The following is an 18995-nucleotide window of genomic DNA, read 5'->3' as shown; positions in this document are numbered from 1 at the left end:
ATGATATGCAGAAATAGCAAACATTGTGAGGACTGGTAAAGGACTGATGATTGGAAAACATCATTACAATTATTTACACTAGCAATGTAATATATTAGATGTATTCTGGGATTAAAACTGAGATATCTTGGAAAGTCATTAAAGAGATCATCCTGGATTGTATTATTGGGATGATCCTTATTGATAAGAAAGACTTGGAACAAATATATTTTTAGTGGTTTTAAAGGTTTATGACAGATATATTTTGAAAAGGGTGTGGTAATATTTCCATGGTCAAGACCAGACCTTTAAATTTTTTTTAATTAAATTTTATTTTTTTTCCCAGGACTTAACCCCCCACCCCACCCCCAAACTAAAAACATTTACTGCTCGTATCAGAGAATCCTGTTATACTTTTTCTAGGTGGAGTGGGGCATTATTTTCCCTAATTAGGAAAACACAGAAAGTATAAACCTCTGTTGACCAAATTAAGAATCAGTGCTGCAGATAAGCATGTGTGTGTACCAGAATCATGCATTTGAGGCTGGGTGTTTCCTGTTAAGACTGTTAGAGGTTCCAGTCCTGCTTCTTCTGAACACATTTATATAAACGCAGTGAGGTCCTTTTGCCCCAACTCCAAGGAGCAAGTTAAGACTCTTTTCTTGCCCCTCCTACCTTGAGGTTTTCTGAGTTCCATCAGAACACCTGAAGATGGAAGACTTCCATGCCCCTATTTTTACCTTTTTCCAGATGCTTTTTTCGGCAGTTTTTCCAGTAACCACTCTCAGGGAAATAGTGATAAGAAATGCAAGTCGTTCATAAGTGAAAGTGAAGTCTCTCAGTCGTGTCCGGCTCTTTGCGACCACATGGACTGTAGCCTACCAGGTTCCTACGTCCATGGGATTTTCCAGGCAAGAATACTGGAGTGGGGTGCCATTTCCTTCTCCAGGAGATCTTCCCAACCCAGGGATTGAACCCAGGTCTCCCGGACTGTAGGCAGACGCTTTACCGTCTGAGCCACCAGGGAAGTCATAAGCCCCCCAAATATTCTGCTTTAGGGAAAGAAGGGTCAGGCAGTGGAGAATTCACTTCAAAATGACACGACCTGAAGCAATTGACTATGTTTCCAATATGACCTTTATTGAGCAAGTACTGCTGTGACATTTAACATCAATCAACTAAAAGTTGCAAACTGTGCATGTCAACGAGGTTCTCCCATGAACAAAAGTCCTTTTTAAATGCACCAGTGAGGTAAACATAATTATTCATATATAGCTTTCTTAAGGCTAAGAGAGTTCTGTGTTTCATTTATTATTTTTGGCTCAGTTGGTTCTTTGCATAATACACCTCAAGACATTCCCCGAGTGCCCCCCTTCCAACAGCTTAGGAAATTGGCCAATTCCCCAGGTACATACAGTTATCATGCATTTGAATCACCCAAAGACTGGGGGTGGGGAGCACCCTGAGCTTGCATGCAGGTCCCTCATATTGCACAAAGTAAAATACAATGTCTGGAGCCCCCATGGGAGAACCCGTTCTGTTTTGAAGCTGTCAATCACATGCATTTTTGAAATTGTCATATGGCTTAACCTTTTGCGATGGACTCAAATATTAGTCACTGTGGGTGACTTCCTTTACTATGGCGTGTGAAGTGACTTTCTCTACCTTTTTAGTAGACACTAGTTTCTCCTCAAAGGTCTCTTCATGCTCTTCGACCTTTTGAGTGACGGTTACAGATTTGGTGATATACTTGGTAGCTCCATCTCCCCCCTCACTGGTGATTTTTTCTACCATTTTGGTTACCATCACTTTCTCCTCGCTTTTCTCACCGCCCTTCTTTTCATCCGCTGGGCTCACGTCGAGCCCGTTGGTGACGACTCCTTTCTCCTCTTCTCCCCCACTGCCTTTCTCCTTAGTTTCCTGTTCTTCCTCCTTCCCCTCCACCTCCCCATTGATGGCTATGTCTTCCTTCCTGGATTCCTTCAAACCTCCCTCCTCCTTCCCTCCCACCTCTTCCACTTTCTCCTTCTCCTTCTCCTGTGGCTTCTCCTCTTTGGCTTCCTTCTCGGGGCTCACCTTTACGGGCTTGGCGGGCACCTCCTCCTTCACGGGGGACTCCGCCTTCACTGGGGACTCAGCCTTCTTCTCTGGCACATCCTTTGGCTTCTCCTCCTTCTTCTCTACCTTCTCTTCCTTGGGAGATGCCTTGGCTTCTTCTTTCTTTTCTTCCTCCACCTTCTCTTTCTGTTCTTTCTCAGCTCCAGCTTCTGCTTTGGGTTTCACTTCCTCCACGGGTGATTTTGCCGCTGGGGACTTGGCCGGCGGGGATTTTGCTGCTGGGGACTTTGCCTCTGGGGACTTGGCCGGCGGGGATTTTGCTGCTGGGGACTTTGCCTCTGGGGACTTGGCCGGCGGGGATTTTGCCACTGGGGACTTTGCCTCTGGGGACTTGGCCGGCGGGGATTTTGCCACTGGGGACTTTGCCTCTGGGGACTTGGCCGGCGGGGATTTTGCAGCTGGGGACTTTGCCTCTGGGGACTTGGCCGGCGGGGATTTTGCCGCTGGGGACTTTGCCTCTGGGGACTTGGCCGGCGGGGACTTGGCCACCGGGGACTTGGCTTTCTCCGGCTTCTCCACCTTGGCTTCTGCCACCAGCTCCTCCTTTGCAGCCACTTCTTCGGCCTTTTCCTCCGTTTTCTTTTCCTCCTTAGCTTCGGCTGCGGCTTCCTCTCCTTCCCCCTCAGCCTCTGTTTCTCCTTCCTCCTCTTTTTCACTAGAACCTTCCTTCTCAGATCCTCCTTCCTCGGCTTGGTCTGACTTAGCGGCCTCCTCTTCCTCTTCCTCTTCCTCTTGGCCCTCTTCCTCCTCCTTTTCTGCTTCCTCTTCTTTAAGTTCTGGTGCAGCAGCTTTCACTGGAGACTTTTTGGCAGCGACAACTTCTTCTTCAGCCGCTTCTTTCTCCTCCTTTTGTTCAGCCTCCTCTTCCTTGACCTCCTCTTTCATGGAAACGGCCAATTCCTCAGTAATGGCCGTCAGGGCTTCTTCCATTTCTGATTTCTCATCTTCCACCTTGGTTTCCTCTATGATCTCCTCAACAAATTTGTGTTGTACCTTTAGCTTGGGAGCCTCTACCTTGGTTTTCTGAATCTTACTGGATATGGCGATGGAGGGCTGTCGGTATGTATACAGCGGCCCAGTGATGCTTCCTGCGAATGTGCTAAATCTGGTCTCTTCACCCTCCAGGAGTTTCCTTAGGAGAGAGTCAAAGAAGACAAAAGGTAATTAAAATCTCATTGGGCCTTGTGACCTTCATTACAGTATGTGTAAGGTGGTGGATACCTTTGAATAAATAGAATCACATGATGTAATACTTGCTATCATTTCACCAGTCCATTGTGTCATATTCAATGACAGAGAAGGATCTTCAGGGACAATCAGCCAATCGCCCAGTGCAGTAACTAACCACACCCAACAGTCCACTCCCTACACCTAACTGCCAACTCTCAGCTCTGCCGCAGTCTCCTTTGCTGCAACATGAATATGCCGATAAGCTCCCCAGAGGCCCCCCAAAAGCCCCTTAAAGTCACCTTCTTGAGCATTTGAACTTTCAGGTGTATACCAAATGTCTTTTAACAAATATACTATCCAAAAAATTTACAAAGCTATTTAGAATACATCAGAATTCAGGCTATATATGTCATAGCTAGGTGATAATATATATGTATTGTGTAAGTTAGTCTGTAATTTTAATCATAAAGTGTCTATTTTATATAATTTTTCACCTTTCCTGAAAACTTAGATGGCTCTGAGTTGAGTGTGATTTATTCTTGTAATATGAATGACTTTATTGGGGAAAATAAAACTGTTCAGCCAAGAATTTTCACCTATGAACTTAATCAACAGCAAGGTGACATCAGTTTATATATATATATATATAAATCTCTTCTCCTTCTCTGGATGTCTGTCTATCTAGATCTAGAAATAGCAGTCTGAATAAAAAGTATATATTCTACCAATCATACTTATTCCCAGCCAGATGATGGCAATAGTAAGCTGTGACTGAGAAAGAGATAAGAAATGTCCTGGTGTTTGTCCTTGACATTATAAAGTTGAAAAATTGAAAGCACTAGAGAAAAATATAAAAAAGAAATTAAAACTGTTTTTGTTTCAAATATTCGGAAAGCATTTTTCACTAAAATAAAGGTTAAGCATAAGCACTGAAATTAATCGCCGATCTCCCTCAAAACACTTTTTATTCAAATACATTAGTTTAACTGCTTACTTTTTTTTTAAGCTGCATAAAAGTTGCAGTTTTTTAGAGTAACTACTTATTAATTAGGAAAGACAACCAGGCACTGAGTTAAGACTCCTGCAACCTACTTGCTTTAACTCAAGTGGTGAAGGTTATGCCAACATGGCCTCTGCACTGCGGCTAGTACTTCGGCCACGTCCGCAGTGAGCAGCCTACCTGTACGCGGCAATCTCAATATCCAGAGCCATCTTGACGTTGAGGAGATCTTGGTATTCTCGCAGATGACGAGCCATTTCCCACTTCGTGCCCCGAAGCTCATTTTCCAGCTGCTGGATGGTGTCCTGAAACCGACACAGCCACAAACTCATCCTTCCAAACAGCCACTTCTTTCGCAAAACACTTGCTTCCTCCCCTCCCTCCAGCTTCCTCCCCTCCCTCGAGCCCCTCCAGCGTACTTCGGGTACTACTGCCAGATCCCCTCCCCGCTTAAAACAAAAATCTAAGGAATTCACAAACAAACAGAATCAGTAAGACAATTAGATGTTTCCTGGGCGTGTCACGCACTAGGACCGGTGGATCTAGAACGTCTCAGCAGGAAACAAACATCCATGGGGAAACCCCAAGGCTGATCTGGCCCTTCCCATCTGAGCCCTTTGGGCTGAAATCAATTTTGGGAATTCTTCCGATCGCAGCTGGAAAAGTTGAGAATACATGAGTTTCTTCACGCCTCTCCTAAAGTTGCTGCTTTATCAACTACCCCAATGTATACTTCTACTTGAAATTCGCAAGCGTGCAAAACTAGAACTTCCGAGGAAAAGAAGCACGTTTTGGAAAAGGCCAAGGCTCTTAGAGTTGGGGATGGTGTGCGGGGGGAGGGGCGCGGAGGGGATGCGAAGGGGCGAGGAAGCTTTGAGCTTCCAACTTGGCTTTGCGGCGCGCGCGCGCACGGGCCAGCGGCCGCTAGGGAGCGCGGCGGAGAGCTCGGCGGGGCGCGGGCCTGAGTGTCGGGAGCGCGCGGCGCTGGCGCTGGCGCAGGCTGGCCGCGCAGCCGCGGTTCCTACCTGGTAGCTGCTAAGGTCGTGGTTGTGGCGCTCCTCAATGTCGCTGAGCTGCCGCTCCAGGGACTCCTTGGTGCCGCGCACTGACTCGAGCTCGATGCTCTTGGACTGCAGTTGGCGCCGGTACTCGGCGATCTCTTCCTTGGCGGAGCGGATGGCTTCCTTGTTCTGCTCGGCCGCCTCGGTGAGCTTGGCGTAGCGGCACTTAAACCACTCTTCGGCCTGGTGCATGTTCTGGTCGGAGTGACACTCGAGCTGGGAGCGGATCTCTTTCAGCGCCGTCGAGATGTCCGTCTTCAGGTAGTCTTTGCGCTCCACGGTGATGTGTGACGCTTGGATCTGGGCCAGCAGGTCGGCCACCTCCTCCTCGTGATTGCTCCGCAGGAAGGCCACCTCATCCTGCAGCGACTGCACCTTCTTGTCCAGCTCCACCTTGACCAGCGACGACTCCTCGATGTCTTTGCGCAGCGCGCGGATGGCCGCCTCCGTGTCGTCGCGCAGCCGTGCTTCCTCCTCGAAGCGCTCCTTGAGCCGGTGGATGTCCTCTTCCAGGTGGTCCGAGTCCAGCTGTACCTGCGCCTTCTCGTGGTTCACCATCTCCAGGGTGGCGCGCAGCTCGCGGATTTCCTGGTCGTACGCGTCGCCCAGCTGGGCGTGCGAGGCCTGCTTCTGCCGCAGCGCCTGGATCTCTGCCTCGATCTCCTTGTTCTGCTGCTCCAGGTAGTGGACTTTCTCGATGTAGCCCGCGAAGCGGTCGTTCAGGCCCTGCAGCTGCTCCTTCTCGTTGGAGCGGGACAGCTTGTAGTCGCCGCCCGGCCCAGAACCGCCGTTAAGCAGAGACGAGGACTGGCTGAAGTCGAGGCTGCTCTCGGCCGAGCTGAGCATGGCGGAGCTGTAGGCGAGGCGCGGGGCCAGCGCGCTGCGCTTGTAGGAGGAAGACACGGTGCTGGGTGAGCCGCGGGACCACGACTGCGAGCGGAAGCCGCTGGACGGGGAGCCGCTGATGCGGCTGAAGCTCGAGCGGGTCTCGGTCACCCGCCGGTAGGCGGACGGGTTGCCCAGCGAGTCCAACGTGTAGCTCATCTTGGAGGCCTCGGGGCGTGTGGCTGTCACAGCGTTCTGCTGGCCTCGCCGCAGCCCATTTATAGCCGCGGCGGCTGGTCCCCGGGCCAGGGCCCCGCCCCGTGGAGGCGGCGGCCGAGAAGGCGGGGACTGCGGGCACCCGGCCGGGAGAGGGGGGAGGATGGGGGGTGAAGAGAGCCCAGCAGTGATTCAGCGCCGGCTCCACGTGGGCCCAGCCGCATCGGACCCTGGACTTCGCTGCCTTGGGCCCGACCCCTCCCCCCAGCTCTTCTTTCGGTGCCAGACCACCTGTCTCTCCCCGCAGGCCCCCTCTCCATTTCTCTTCACCTTCAGATTGCATTTTACACCCTCGGTGGGAAATTCACCCAAAGTCCTTTCTTTGTGTAGTCACTCTTCCGCCGTTCGGGCAGCTTTTCTAACGACCCCCTGGCCACCTTGTGGGTTTTTTTTTTTCCCCCTTCTGCACTCTTATCCTCACACTTTTCTCTTCTTTTGCCCTTTCTCTATTACTTTTTTCTTTACCCATATTCTGTGCTTAATCACTTCCCCCTGTTTTTGGCATCTCTTCGCCCTCCCACTTTAAGCCTTCTTTAGCTCCACTCACTCCTCCCTTCTTGCAGAGCCCCTTCCTCCTGGACCTTTTCCCCCCCAGCCTTTCCCCCCGCCGCCTCCCTCCTCCCCTCCCCCTTCTTCCCGCCCCTCCTCCAGCCTCGTCGCCCCTCGCCTCCCTCCCCTTCCCCCACTCCCTGCCTTAAAGCAGCCCGAGATGAGCGCAGGCCCCGAGTTGGGCCTAGAAGAGAAAAACAAAAAGACTTTGAGGAACGGTCAGCCTGAAGTCTTCGGGAAGGGGACAAAGCGGATGGGCTGGGGTATTTGTTTGTATTAAAAGTGGGATAAGGCGCTGCATTCTGCTTAACGTTTGGGGGACGTCCGCAGCTTCCGCAGGGGCAGAAGGTAAGGCGCTTGTGTTCGCTATGGCGCCGGCAGCACCAAGGACAGCGCCCAGCTCGGCTTGCTGGAAGATTCAGCCACTCGGGGTTTGTCGCCCAGCATTGCTAGTCTGCTTAGGTTGGCGGGGGTTTCCTCCCTGCTTTCTGTAGTAGTAAATACGGTTAAAAGCCAGTTCGTAGTGACTCTGTTTGAAGGAGCCAAACTGGGATCGCACGCAAAGATCTCTCTGCAATGCAGGGTTGGCACAGAACAGACTGCAGATTTGAAAAACAAAATTTTTTAAAGTCAGGTAACGGAGATAATATACTTGTAGCCAAGTTTGAGTTTTCTAACATATGATGGAAGCAGGAAATCAAGACATACAGGACTTGAAATTTGAAGGTCAAGTACCTCTTGGAAAGGGGAATTTGAGATGAAATCTGTTGAGATGAAAAGTCCAGGGAAATATAGCTTATGATGAGTTTGAACAGAAGCAATTGCCTTGTCATCCTCTGTTCAGTACTCCCTGTATGTAACTGCCATGACTGAAAAGCACTGAGTTAATTTCAGATTAATTGGAAAGTTCCCAAACAGATTCACCACAACTTTGAATAAAACCAGATTTTTTTTCCCTTACATTTAGATTTTAGTGACTGATTTGCAATAGATTATCTATATTTTTAAACATGTTTACTTAAATAAGAAGCCTACACAGACTTCCTGATGTCTGGTGCACTGCTAGCTGTTAAAGTGTTCCTTTATTTTGCATTGTGCTTTGGGGGTAATTCAGAGTAAAAAAAAGTTCAGAATACTGCAAGACAAAGTGAAGTCATGCTTGCTGAGACCACAGGCATAAGTGACTGCCTGCTAAATGCTTGCTAAGAACAAACCCATTGCTTGTGAAAAGTCGAGACCCCAGACTTCAGTGTATTTTGTTTCACAGCATGCTTTCTCTAGTCCTTGTTTTATTAAGTGATGAGGTCCTTTCGATCAGTAAGTCATCAGAAAAATCTTGGGTTTCTGGAGGTTTTTACTTTTATTAAAAGTAAAATAATTGGTCTTGGTCTTTTTGTATTTTAAAATAGAATGGGTTAATTCAGGGAATTTCTTTTGGCATATTAATGTGAAACTGCAGCATTGCAGGTTCTGTGAGGAGAGGGTGTTCTAGTTTACTAAGAGAGAGGTTATCTTTCAAGCCAAGAGAGCCTGTGTATCAAGCTGTTGGGAGAGACAGGTGACAGCCGAGTAAAAGGACTGACTTGTGAATATTGCAAGAAGATTTTCTGGCTTCAGAGGGATAAATTAAAAATAAAAAAAAGAGAATTCCTGTCCTGTAAAGTACTGCCAGTCTCCAGGTTGGACTCTGAGAGATGTCATCAGATAAAGCTAAGCACTACTTGTGTAGTAATTATGCCTTATTTATATACTTAGTACTTTCTTATTAAAAAATACGCAAGCCCTTGTTAGTTTTGCTGCTGCACATGCTCTGCGAGCACTTTCTGCAGTGAGAGCAAACGGGTAACCGGCAGGCGGCTGCTGGTAGTTTTCTTTCAGGATTTTGAAAATGAGATGACTCTGCAGAGAGAAATTTACAAAGGAGCACAAGTCTAACTTCACAATTAGTCTGCTTTACGTTGTATCTAAGCTGGCTCAGAAACTGTTCAGCTTTTAACTGATGACAGAAGGAAGAAAGCCTTGTATACAAATGAAATAATGGCTAACTACCCAGGCTAAGTCCAGTTAGTGTCTGCAGCTTAAAATTGTAACTTCAGTATCACAGGAAGTGTTGCTCAGTCTGGCCATGAGATAATGCAGAGAATTATAACAGTCACCTTATCAAGGAAAAAATTTCCATGACTTAAAAAATAATTGTTCTGAGGACCTGCTGGAAACTATACTGTTCTGAGCACAGGAAACTATACTCAGTATTTTCTAATAACCTATAAGGGGAAAGAATCTGAAAAAAATAGATATAATGTATATATAACTGAATCACTTTGCTGGTACACCTGAAACTAACACAGCATTGTAAATCAACATACTTCAATAAAAATAAATAAATTAATTAAAAAAGATTGATCCAGTTCCAGATTTAGCAAAAAGTTTTATTTTACATCAGACTTTTCACTTTAATCACTCTTTCTGAAGGTGACTTGAAGGTTATGGTCAGTGAATTTAGTATATAAACTTTTAAAAAAAGTTATGACATTCTTTTCCCCCTCTTTGTCTCATGTTTTTGAAGAACATTGACTACCTTAATATTTTATATAGAAAGAAATGTAAACTTTTACATTTTTTACCTTAATGCATTTTTCACCTTACATTTACTAAGGCTATGGAATCTTCTGAAATTATTAACGAGAGAAAACAAGCATAAGGATTTATTTGAATTTACAACACTGTTGAGTCTGACAATAATACTTTTATAATTTATTTTAAACAAGAAGTTACATGTGATTTAGATAAAAGACATTTTAAATGAAATTATATCTGGGTTGCTGTACCAGTAGCTACACTGTATTTTGAATCGATATCTTTCTATGGAGAAATACACAGCATGCTGTGTGTTCCTTCCGTAGGTAAAGTGCAAATATTGACTTTGTAATTAAGAGATAGCTATTGTGACGTCTTATCTAATGATAATGGAGAAATATTCTTTGCATAAGGGGTTTATTCTTTGGGTCAAAAATAAGGTTAGGAAAATAAGAAGTTGGACATTTTCTTCCTCCTTTGTATATTTCCTTCCATTTTAAAGAATACGTTTTTGAGACACAAAAATTTAAGGAGGATGTGAGAACTGGCCAACAAGCAAGATGCTTCGGGTGGAAGACACCACTGTGAAATTGGTGGGCTGAATCTGTTTCAGACTAGATGATCTGGACCTTGTCCCAATTTGCTGTGATGTCTTGAATCTTGTCCTTTTGCCTGGAATCTAATTCTAGAACTCATGATAAGTAATTTTTTAAATAAATTGTCCTTTGCTGATTGTTTCAGGGCTTGTTGATGTAGGAAACTCGGGACTGAGTCCCTTGGGGTGGAACACAGGCGAAGTGAAAACTATGATACTTATTTCTACTGGAGCCTCAGAATGTCAAACTTGAAAAGCAGCCTGGACTCTTGGTCTTTTTTGATTTGAAATGTTGAAAGCAAAATAAAAATATCCTCAGGGAGGAAGCTGTTTCTTGCCAAGAATTGGGACATATATATCCCTATTGTCTTTAATTAAAACAAATCCATCTGAAACACTAAGCACCGTTATGGTGTTTGTTTTGTTTTCCTGGCCAATTTTTTTTTTCCTTGAACACTGCCTTGTATTTCTGTGAGTGACTGCTTTTATGAAAAGTTAATTTAAGTATTTATAAAATTAAAAATATTTTATATCTTTCTGTTGTTCCAAATATAAGCTTAATCAGTTTTGAAATTCTGTATCAGAAAATGTCTTGTTTTATGGGGGAAAGACTTAGCTTTCAGCTTTAATATAGCTTGCTGATTTTTTTTTTTTTTTTTTTGCTGTGTAATGCCTTCACCTTACCACCGGGAAACAGTTTGTGAAAGCCAGAAGAAAAGGACTTAGAATTTTTAAAAAGTATTTGAGGTAGCTTTCCTAAAAGTCTAAAAATAAGGTTAAGTAGATGCCTAATGAAATAGCACTGTTGTATTCATTTTCAGCATGCTTTTAATGGGTAGTGTTGGCTTTACCGATCAAACGGCAGATCTTGTAATATGCACTTGAATTTTTAAAACCCTGCATTGCATATAACTTTGCACCAGTGCAGCTGTGTAATATTTATGGTATATTTTATCCCTAGCTTACCAAGGCTTGTTTTAACAAGAGGCATAATTCTTTTATTAGAAACTCTTAATTAAAATGAGCCTTGTAAAACTGAGGTAGATCAATGATCTATTATCTTTGGAACAAATTTCTGAGAAGAGCTAAGCCCAGGACATAAATTCAAAAAGCAGCTTCACTTAACAAGTCTTATTGTCCCAAGACTGGATTCTTTCTCCATGATCTTAGCGATTCTAAAAAAGCAGTATTCTTTCATTATCCTCAGGAAATGGACTTCTTGTCACAGGCGTCTCTTTTCACTTAGATTGTCAAGAGTCTCATATATTTTAAAATACTTTTACTCACTTTTTTTGGTTAAAATTAACTTATACTTGTAGACATTTAAAATTCAGAGAAATAATAATTGAAGTATTTCCTTCTAGTTTTTCCTCTGTAATTTAAATATAGAGGGGATATTTCTGTTTATGGAATTTCACACCCCACTTTATAAATGTATCTCAATATGTAAATTACTACTTTAGAGGAAAGAATGTGGTTCTGTCACGAGATTTGGGTTCTGGCTAAACATTGACTTTCATTTTCTTCTTTAATAAAGGATTTAGATCAAGAATGATAACATAATAATAACAATTAATAATACAAGAGTAATAATAATAGGTCAGGATATCTAATTGGGTCTGAGTATTAATTTCTCTCTCTCTCTCTCTGTCTGCCTCTCTGTCTCCTTATTTATTGAGAGAAGTGTCATCATGAAGTTGGAGGCGGTGATGTGATAGTCAGAAATGGTGACCTGTAATCTGGCCTTGTCAGGTCTGACTACTGTATTTTTTGTATTTTAATGGTATCCTGAATCCCAAAGCCATCATCGTCATAATCATCACCATCAGCTTCTGTATGTGAATAACACTTTACATCAAAGAAGCAAAACATAACTGTGTTATATCATCTGGCCTGAGTACCAGGAATAGACAGGGCAGAACATAAATTATTATTTCCATTTTACAGTTGGTAAAACTGATGAAGAGATTCGTCCAAGGCCACATATCTGGTAAATGATGGAGCCAAAACTAGACCTCAGATTTATTTATTTATTTACTTACTTCTTTTTGAATTGGAGTATAAAGTTTTACAATGATGTGTTACTTTCTGGTGTACAACAGTGTGAATCAGCTCTATGTATACATACATTCCCTCTCTCTGGAGCCTCCCTCCCACTCTTCTGATAGCAGGGCTAACATAAAAAAAAAAATTTCTTTTTGTAGGGCATCAAATCCAGTCTCCACCAGCATGAATGAAAATTAAAGGTAGGCAGATATTAGCAATATCAGCAACAATAACTGGTATTTATTAAGTGCTTACTGGGTGGCCAGCGCTGTGCCAAGATTTTACTGGATTATCACACTTAACTATTGCAGCAACCCTTTGAGGTGACACCACTGTGTCTGCATTTTGTGGGAAAATGGAGCTGAGCACACAGGCATAGAGAGGCTGAGAACCACAGGCAGCTAGGCATGGACCGAGACGGAATCGCTGCGTGTCGGGCTCTGCAGGAGAGATGGCCCTCGCTGCAGTGTGAGGCCGCTTCAGCATCCATACGTCTGTCTTAAACATACGGTCCGTCTTAAACATTTTCTTTTAAAACTACTTACTGTTAGATCATATTAAAACCGAAGACATTCACTATGAATTCTTTTGCTGCCTTTTCCACCCATTTATATAAATATGAAACATTTTAATATTTTTCAGATACCATTATTTCTTGCTTTGTGACTTTATTAAAAATATTAAAAATGAAAACTTTGGGTTACTTGTCTTTTTTTTTATCCTAAGTTAGCTTGCTTCTATGTAATTTGAAGGACATTTAGCTCACTCGTTCTAGTCCTTGATCAGGTGGATAGTATCCTTAATCATTTATCTATTATTTTATCTAGTATCTATCATTCATGTTTACCTGCACTTTTGGTTTAGTTTTTAGGAGGTTTTAATTTGTATTATACATTCATGTATCTTATCATTCATTTGCTATATAGCCATATACTTACATACGCTTAGATTGAAAATCTTTCATCGTTATGTGTTCACTATTTTTTGTAGATGTGAAACTTTTGAAACCAAATCTACTTTGAGAAAACTAATAGTAAGCATGTGAATCTCAACAGAAGAAATAGCTTGACCCCACAGTCTTCATCAGGGAAGGCTTACAATGGAATGGCTGGCAGGAAGCAGCTTTTTAAATCTATTAAATCAGTGAAGAGACAGCCGTGAATAATTTTAAGTGAATCTCTTGATTATCTATTTCATATACTAAAATCATGGTTATGTGACTGTATTTATATAGGTTGCCTGGAGACAAGTCAGCCTTAATCCATTTTTGTTATTTATGGGATAAAGTGCGCTCACTCACCCTTATTTTCATTTGTATAAATCTGCTTTGGCTTCTGCTGTATCATATAAGGTCAAGGAAGAGAACTATTTCCCATTTTTCCTGAACAAAAGGTGACCTTGAAAAGAAACAACATGTATCTTGTATTAGTCATGATAGCAGTCAGCTTCTGGATTCAGATTATATAAAATTATTAGGAACCGAATGCCTAGTGATGAAATTCTTGCTTAGCCACTGTGACTCAGTACAGTTTGCTGTGTTTTCTCCTGCTTTCTGTTAGTCTACATGGTCCTTTCCTTCTGTCATGTTGATATACCTTGGAAATTTATCGTGGAATCTCCTAAGAGTGACAAGTGCGCTTTAACACAGGGCATGTGCATGTAATGATCAAGGCTTCAGGTGTTTATTGAAGACCCCACATCAATGATAGCCTTCTGCTTCTGGGTTTCTGGTCTCATTTGTACTCCTGTGACTTGGCTCTTGGAAACTTTCACTTCTCCAGATCTTTTTCATTTTTTTCAGGGAAGAATTCTTTCTCTCCATCCTTGAGGCTGTGTTTGTGGTCTGGTTAGGTACTACCACCTGCTGGACATTTAAGTAACATCTCAACTCTCTCACTAAACTTTAAATTCCAAGGAGTAGATAGCAAGTCTTGTATGTACTTGTGAGTCCCACAATGTTTTGACTTTTCACGACGTATGGGTTTCCTAGGTGGTGCAGTGGTAAAGAATCTGTCTGCCAATGTAGGAATCACAAGAGACGTGGGTTCAATCCCTGGGTAGGAAAAATCCCTGGAGTAGGAAATGACAGCCCACTCCAGTATTCTCCCCTGGGAAATCCCATGGACAGAGGAGCCTGGTGAGCTACAGTCCATAGAATCACAACTAGTTGGATACAATTGAGCACACACACACAATATTTTACCAATAGTAGATGCCTAAATCAATGCTTATTGCATTAATGAGTAAATGAAGTTCTACATTTTTTTTTTTTCTAAAAGTGACTTCCAACCAACACCAGCCTCTTCAATACCAGGCACTGTGTTGGACATTAGAGAGTGATATGAAAGACACAACTCTAGCTTGGATAAACATATTCTTTAAAAAAATTGATTTATTTATTTGTTTGTCTGCACCAGGTCTTAGTTGTGGCACACGAGATCATTAGTTGCAGCATGCAGGTCTAGTTCCTTGGCCAGGGCTCAAACCTGGACCCCCCACATTGGGAGTGTGAATTCTTAGCCACTGGACCACTAGGGGAGTCCTGAACACATTCTTTTTTGTTTGTTCCTGTTTTGTTGAGTGGCATGTGGGATCTTAGTTCTCCAACAATGGGTTGAACCTGTGACCCCTCTGTATGAAAGGCAGAGTCCTAACCACTGGACCATTGGGGAATTCACGGACGAATGGATTCCAGTGGAGAATTCAGGCACATAAGACATAGTTACCGTGGGTAACTGTGGGGCCACTGTCTTTAGCTATGCTGAGTGAGTGAGTGAAAGTCCCTCAGCAGTGTCTGACTCTTTGCAACCCAGGGACTGTATCCCACTAGACTCCTCAGTCCATGGAATTCCCCAAGCAAGAATACTGGAGTGGGTAGACATTTCGTTCTCCAGGGGATCTTCCCAACCCAGGGATTGAACATTGCAGGTGTATTCTTTACTATCTGAGCTATGAGGTAAGGCTTTAGCTACGCTAGAGATAAACAAAGTGGAGAGAAGCAAAGTGTATCACGGGAGCATGAGAGGATGAGCAACTAAACCAATTGGTGATAAGGTTTGAAGAGCCTCGTGGAGAGCTTTCTGGAGGAGGGGACACCTGAGGTGAGTTTGGAGGTATAAGTAGTGCTTAAATAAAGACGGGGAGACCAGCAACCAAAGGCCCTGGAGTGAGGGTAGGATCAGTACGCTCAACTGTGAGTAGAATCAGGGGGAGCCTACAACTTTGGCTGGAGGGGAGCGAATGCAGTCTGGATAAGAGATAGAGTCGTATAACACAGCCTGGAGAAAGGCAGATACAGTCCAGGAGGAAAGGGGAACAGGTGATCGAGGATAGAAAGAGGCCATATGGAGTTACTTGGTGGTCTGCTGGTTATGACTCTGTGCTTCTAAGGCAGGAGGTGGAGCTAAGATCCCATGGTAGGGGAGCTAAGATCCCATATAACTGCAAAGTGTTGCCAAATTTTTTTTTTTTTTAATTTAAAAAAACAAGAAAGAGGACAAAGAAGCAAGGTGGACAAGATCAGGGACAAGTAGCCTGGGCTGGAGGTTGAAGCAGAAGAGAGACCAAGACAATGTAGTGATGAGACATTTGCATTTATTTTAAAGCTAATTAGAGTCAGTGAAGCACTTAAGAAGAAATTTTAGACAAATTACATGGACAAACATGAGCAGAATAGAGGATGAAACGGGACTGGAAGAAGGAAAATCTGTTTGCAAGCTGTTGCGATCATCCAGATGCGATTGGAGAAGGGTGTCAATTCAGAAAGGAGGGGTGAGAAGAGGCAGGGACAATGAGAAAGATCTGGAGGAACAGATGAATGGCGAGGTCATCCCCTGATTTCTTTTGCCATGACTGCTGTCATGGATTGCCACAAACCTGGTGGCCGAAAATAACACAGATTTATTATCTTATGGTTCTGGAGGCCAAAAGTCTAAATTCATTCTCAGTGGACTAAAATCAAGGGGTTGACTGGACAATGTTGTCTTCTGGGGGGTGTGTGTGTGTGTGTGTGTGTGTTTGTGTATGCTCAGTCGAGTCCAAGTCTTTGTGGTCCCATGGACTGCAGCCTGCCAGTCTCCTCTGTCCATGGGATTCTCCAGGCAAGGATACTGGAGTAGGTTGCCATTTCCTTCTCCAGGGGATCTTCCTGCCCCAGGGATCGAACACTTGTCTCCTGCATTGCAGGTAGGTTATTTACCACTGTACCACCTGGGAAGCTCCTCTGGTAGCTCTAGGGAGAATCTATCTCCTTGCCTTCTCCAGCTTCTAGAGGCTTTTATGTTCTTGGATGCATGGCCCCTTCCCCTGTTTTCAGAGTCAGCAGCAGCACACATTTCTCCTCTCTGATCTGCCTCCTCTCACAATTCCTTCTCCTCACACTCTGCCCCTTCCTGCTGTACCTGCTGAATCTGGGGTGTCTGTGAGGCTGTTGCATGAAGAACTTTCCAGGTGTTTGAGTTCCCTCATTTAGAAGGGAAGACCCGCTCTCTACGGGACAGACAGTCCATGCTGTGTCTCATTTTCTTTATTTGCAGAACAGCAATGATAACGGTGAAAAGTGAAAGTCACTCAGTCATGTTTGACTCTCTGTGACCCCATGGACAGTAGCCCACCAGGCCCTCTGTCCTTGGGATTTCCCAGGCAAGCATACTGGAGTGGGTTGCCATTTTCTTCTCCAGGGGATCTTTCTAACCCAGGGATCGAACCCACGTCTCTCTCATTGCAGGTGCGTTCTTTACCTTCTGAGCCAGCAAGGAAGCCCAATAATAATGGCACCTACTTCACAATGTGGTTTTGAGGATTAAATGAAACAGCATATATAGTGACGGTTATTCCTACTACCATGATGGTGATGACTAACCTCACCTCCGCGGTGCTTTCCACGGTGCTGGGCATGGGGTATGTGGTCCCCCTTTCTCCAGGAAAGGTTAAAGACAGGTGTGTCATGTAACCCTAACAGGAAGAGTTTAAAGGCTTGTCAGAGAGGCAGGACTTTTTCCCTGGGTAGAAGAGAGGTAAACTGATGTGTTTTAGCTCCCTAGGTTTGGCAGTAAAAAGAACTAAGATGATTATAAACCTATTCAATCAGAATGTTGTTGGGTACTTAATCTCAGGCAAATAGTTCAATGTCAAGAAAACAGAAACATTTGTTTTCTCAAATGACCGAGTATGTGAACATATTTAACAGGATACTCCCTCCCATTCCCGACTAAGTTTCTTGCACACAGATATAGTAGACAGAGCAAATTGCCTTGTTGAGGGTAATACATATAGTAGATGATATAGGGCAGATTCATGGGTTATATCCCTGGGTTGGGAAGATCCCCTGGTGTAGGTAATGACAACCTACTCCAGTATTCTTGCCTGGAGAATCCTATGGACAGAAGAGCCTGGTGGGCTAACGTCCCTGGGGTCAAAAAGAGCTGGACATGACTTGGTAAGTGAACACAGACACACACACACACACACACACACACGCGCGCACACACACACACACACACACACACACACACAGGGCAGATTGTTCTTATTTTCTTTTCTTTTTGATTTCTATTCCTTCTCTGTTTACAGTTGTACAAACTACATGTTGACTAATCAAATGAACAGAACATGTATCTTTGTGAATAAACGTTCGACCTTGAGTAGAGATCAAATCTTTTGTCTCATGGCCATCAGTGATGTATCTGGCAAAGCACAAATCGGAAGTCCTGTGGACTTTAGTTCAGGAGAGGAAGCCTCTTTATGGGGTGATGTAATATAGCCTGGTTGTTGTGTTACGCTTAGTCGTGTCTGACTCTTTGTAACCCCATGGACGATAGTCTGCCAGGCTCCCCTGTCCATGGGATTCTCCAGGTAAGAATACTGGAGTGGGTTGCCATTTCCTACTCCAGAAGATCTTCTGGACCCAGGGATCAGACCTGCATCTCTTATGCCTCCTGCATTGGCAGGCAGAATCTTTACCACTAGCACCACCTGGGAAGCCCAATATAGCCTGGTAGTTACCTACAAAATCTAGAAAATCTGGATCCCAGAGTTCAAATCTTAGCTTCACTGCTTTCCAGCTGTGTGAATTCAGACAAACATCAACTCCTTCCACTCATCATTATCTTCATCTGTAATAAGGTAGAGACAACATTAGTACCCTCTTGTGGAGTTGCCTTCAAGTAGTGCACAATAAATGCTAGTTATGATGAAATAAGTACTTTCCCTATGTTTTGGCTTTAACAACTTAGCAAGTATTTACTAATCTATTGTATGCTGGGCACACTTCTGTAAATATCTTACTTTATATTTCCATCAGCTAAGTGAGATAATACTATACTTTTCTTTCTGCTTCCTTTCTTTTCTCTTGTTTAAACAGGAGAGTGAGACCTACTGAGCTGAAATATCTGGCAGATATTTGAGGTGTCTCTTTTAGGCAGTGAGAGGAAGGGCACCGTGTCTAGTACCCTTTTCAAATTCAATACAGTTTTTTGATATAATCAATATATTGAAAAAAAATCACCCCAAGTCCTAATTTCTTTGCCAGTATGACGCTTCAATTCTTATCTATCCTGAGCGTTTAGGTTTATGCCTTTCAAATCTTTGATTTATAGGAAGATCCTATCAATAGGTGAGAATCAGAGAAAACTTATAAATATATATGAGCAAGAATAATGTGGGGGTGAAAGTTATTTATCACAGCATATTTCATATTAAAATATCTGACAGACAGCTTATTATTTATTTTCGTAGCAAACTGCAACAACTCCAGAAAAGGATGAGAAAGCCCTCTTTCCCAATGTCATTTGTCTAAAAT

At 43.6% G+C, this 18995-nt stretch overlaps 1 protein-coding gene across 1 annotated transcript; it reads right to left on the bottom strand.

The window, feature by feature from the left end:
- Window positions 1-1098: 1098 nt before the first annotated feature.
- Window positions 1099-6516, bottom strand: NEFM (neurofilament medium chain). The gene is made up of 3 exons (XM_043453741.1): window positions 5293-6516; window positions 4448-4572; window positions 1099-3229 (listed from the first exon to the last, which is right to left on the bottom strand). Exons 1-3 carry the CDS (start codon window positions 6370-6372, stop codon window positions 1591-1593), a joined length of 2844 nt encoding a protein of 947 aa, XP_043309676.1. The 5' UTR covers window positions 6373-6516; the 3' UTR covers window positions 1099-1590.
- Between the last annotated feature and the right edge of the window lie 12479 nt (window positions 6517-18995).

The sequence above is a fragment of the Cervus canadensis genome, chromosome 30 (assembly GCF_019320065.1).
Source record: "Cervus canadensis isolate Bull #8, Minnesota chromosome 30, ASM1932006v1, whole genome shotgun sequence".
Classification (NCBI taxonomy): Eukaryota; Metazoa; Chordata; class Mammalia; order Artiodactyla; family Cervidae; genus Cervus; species Cervus canadensis.
The sequence above is the reverse complement of the archived record's forward strand: the minus strand, read 5'-3'. Positions and strand labels throughout refer to the sequence as shown.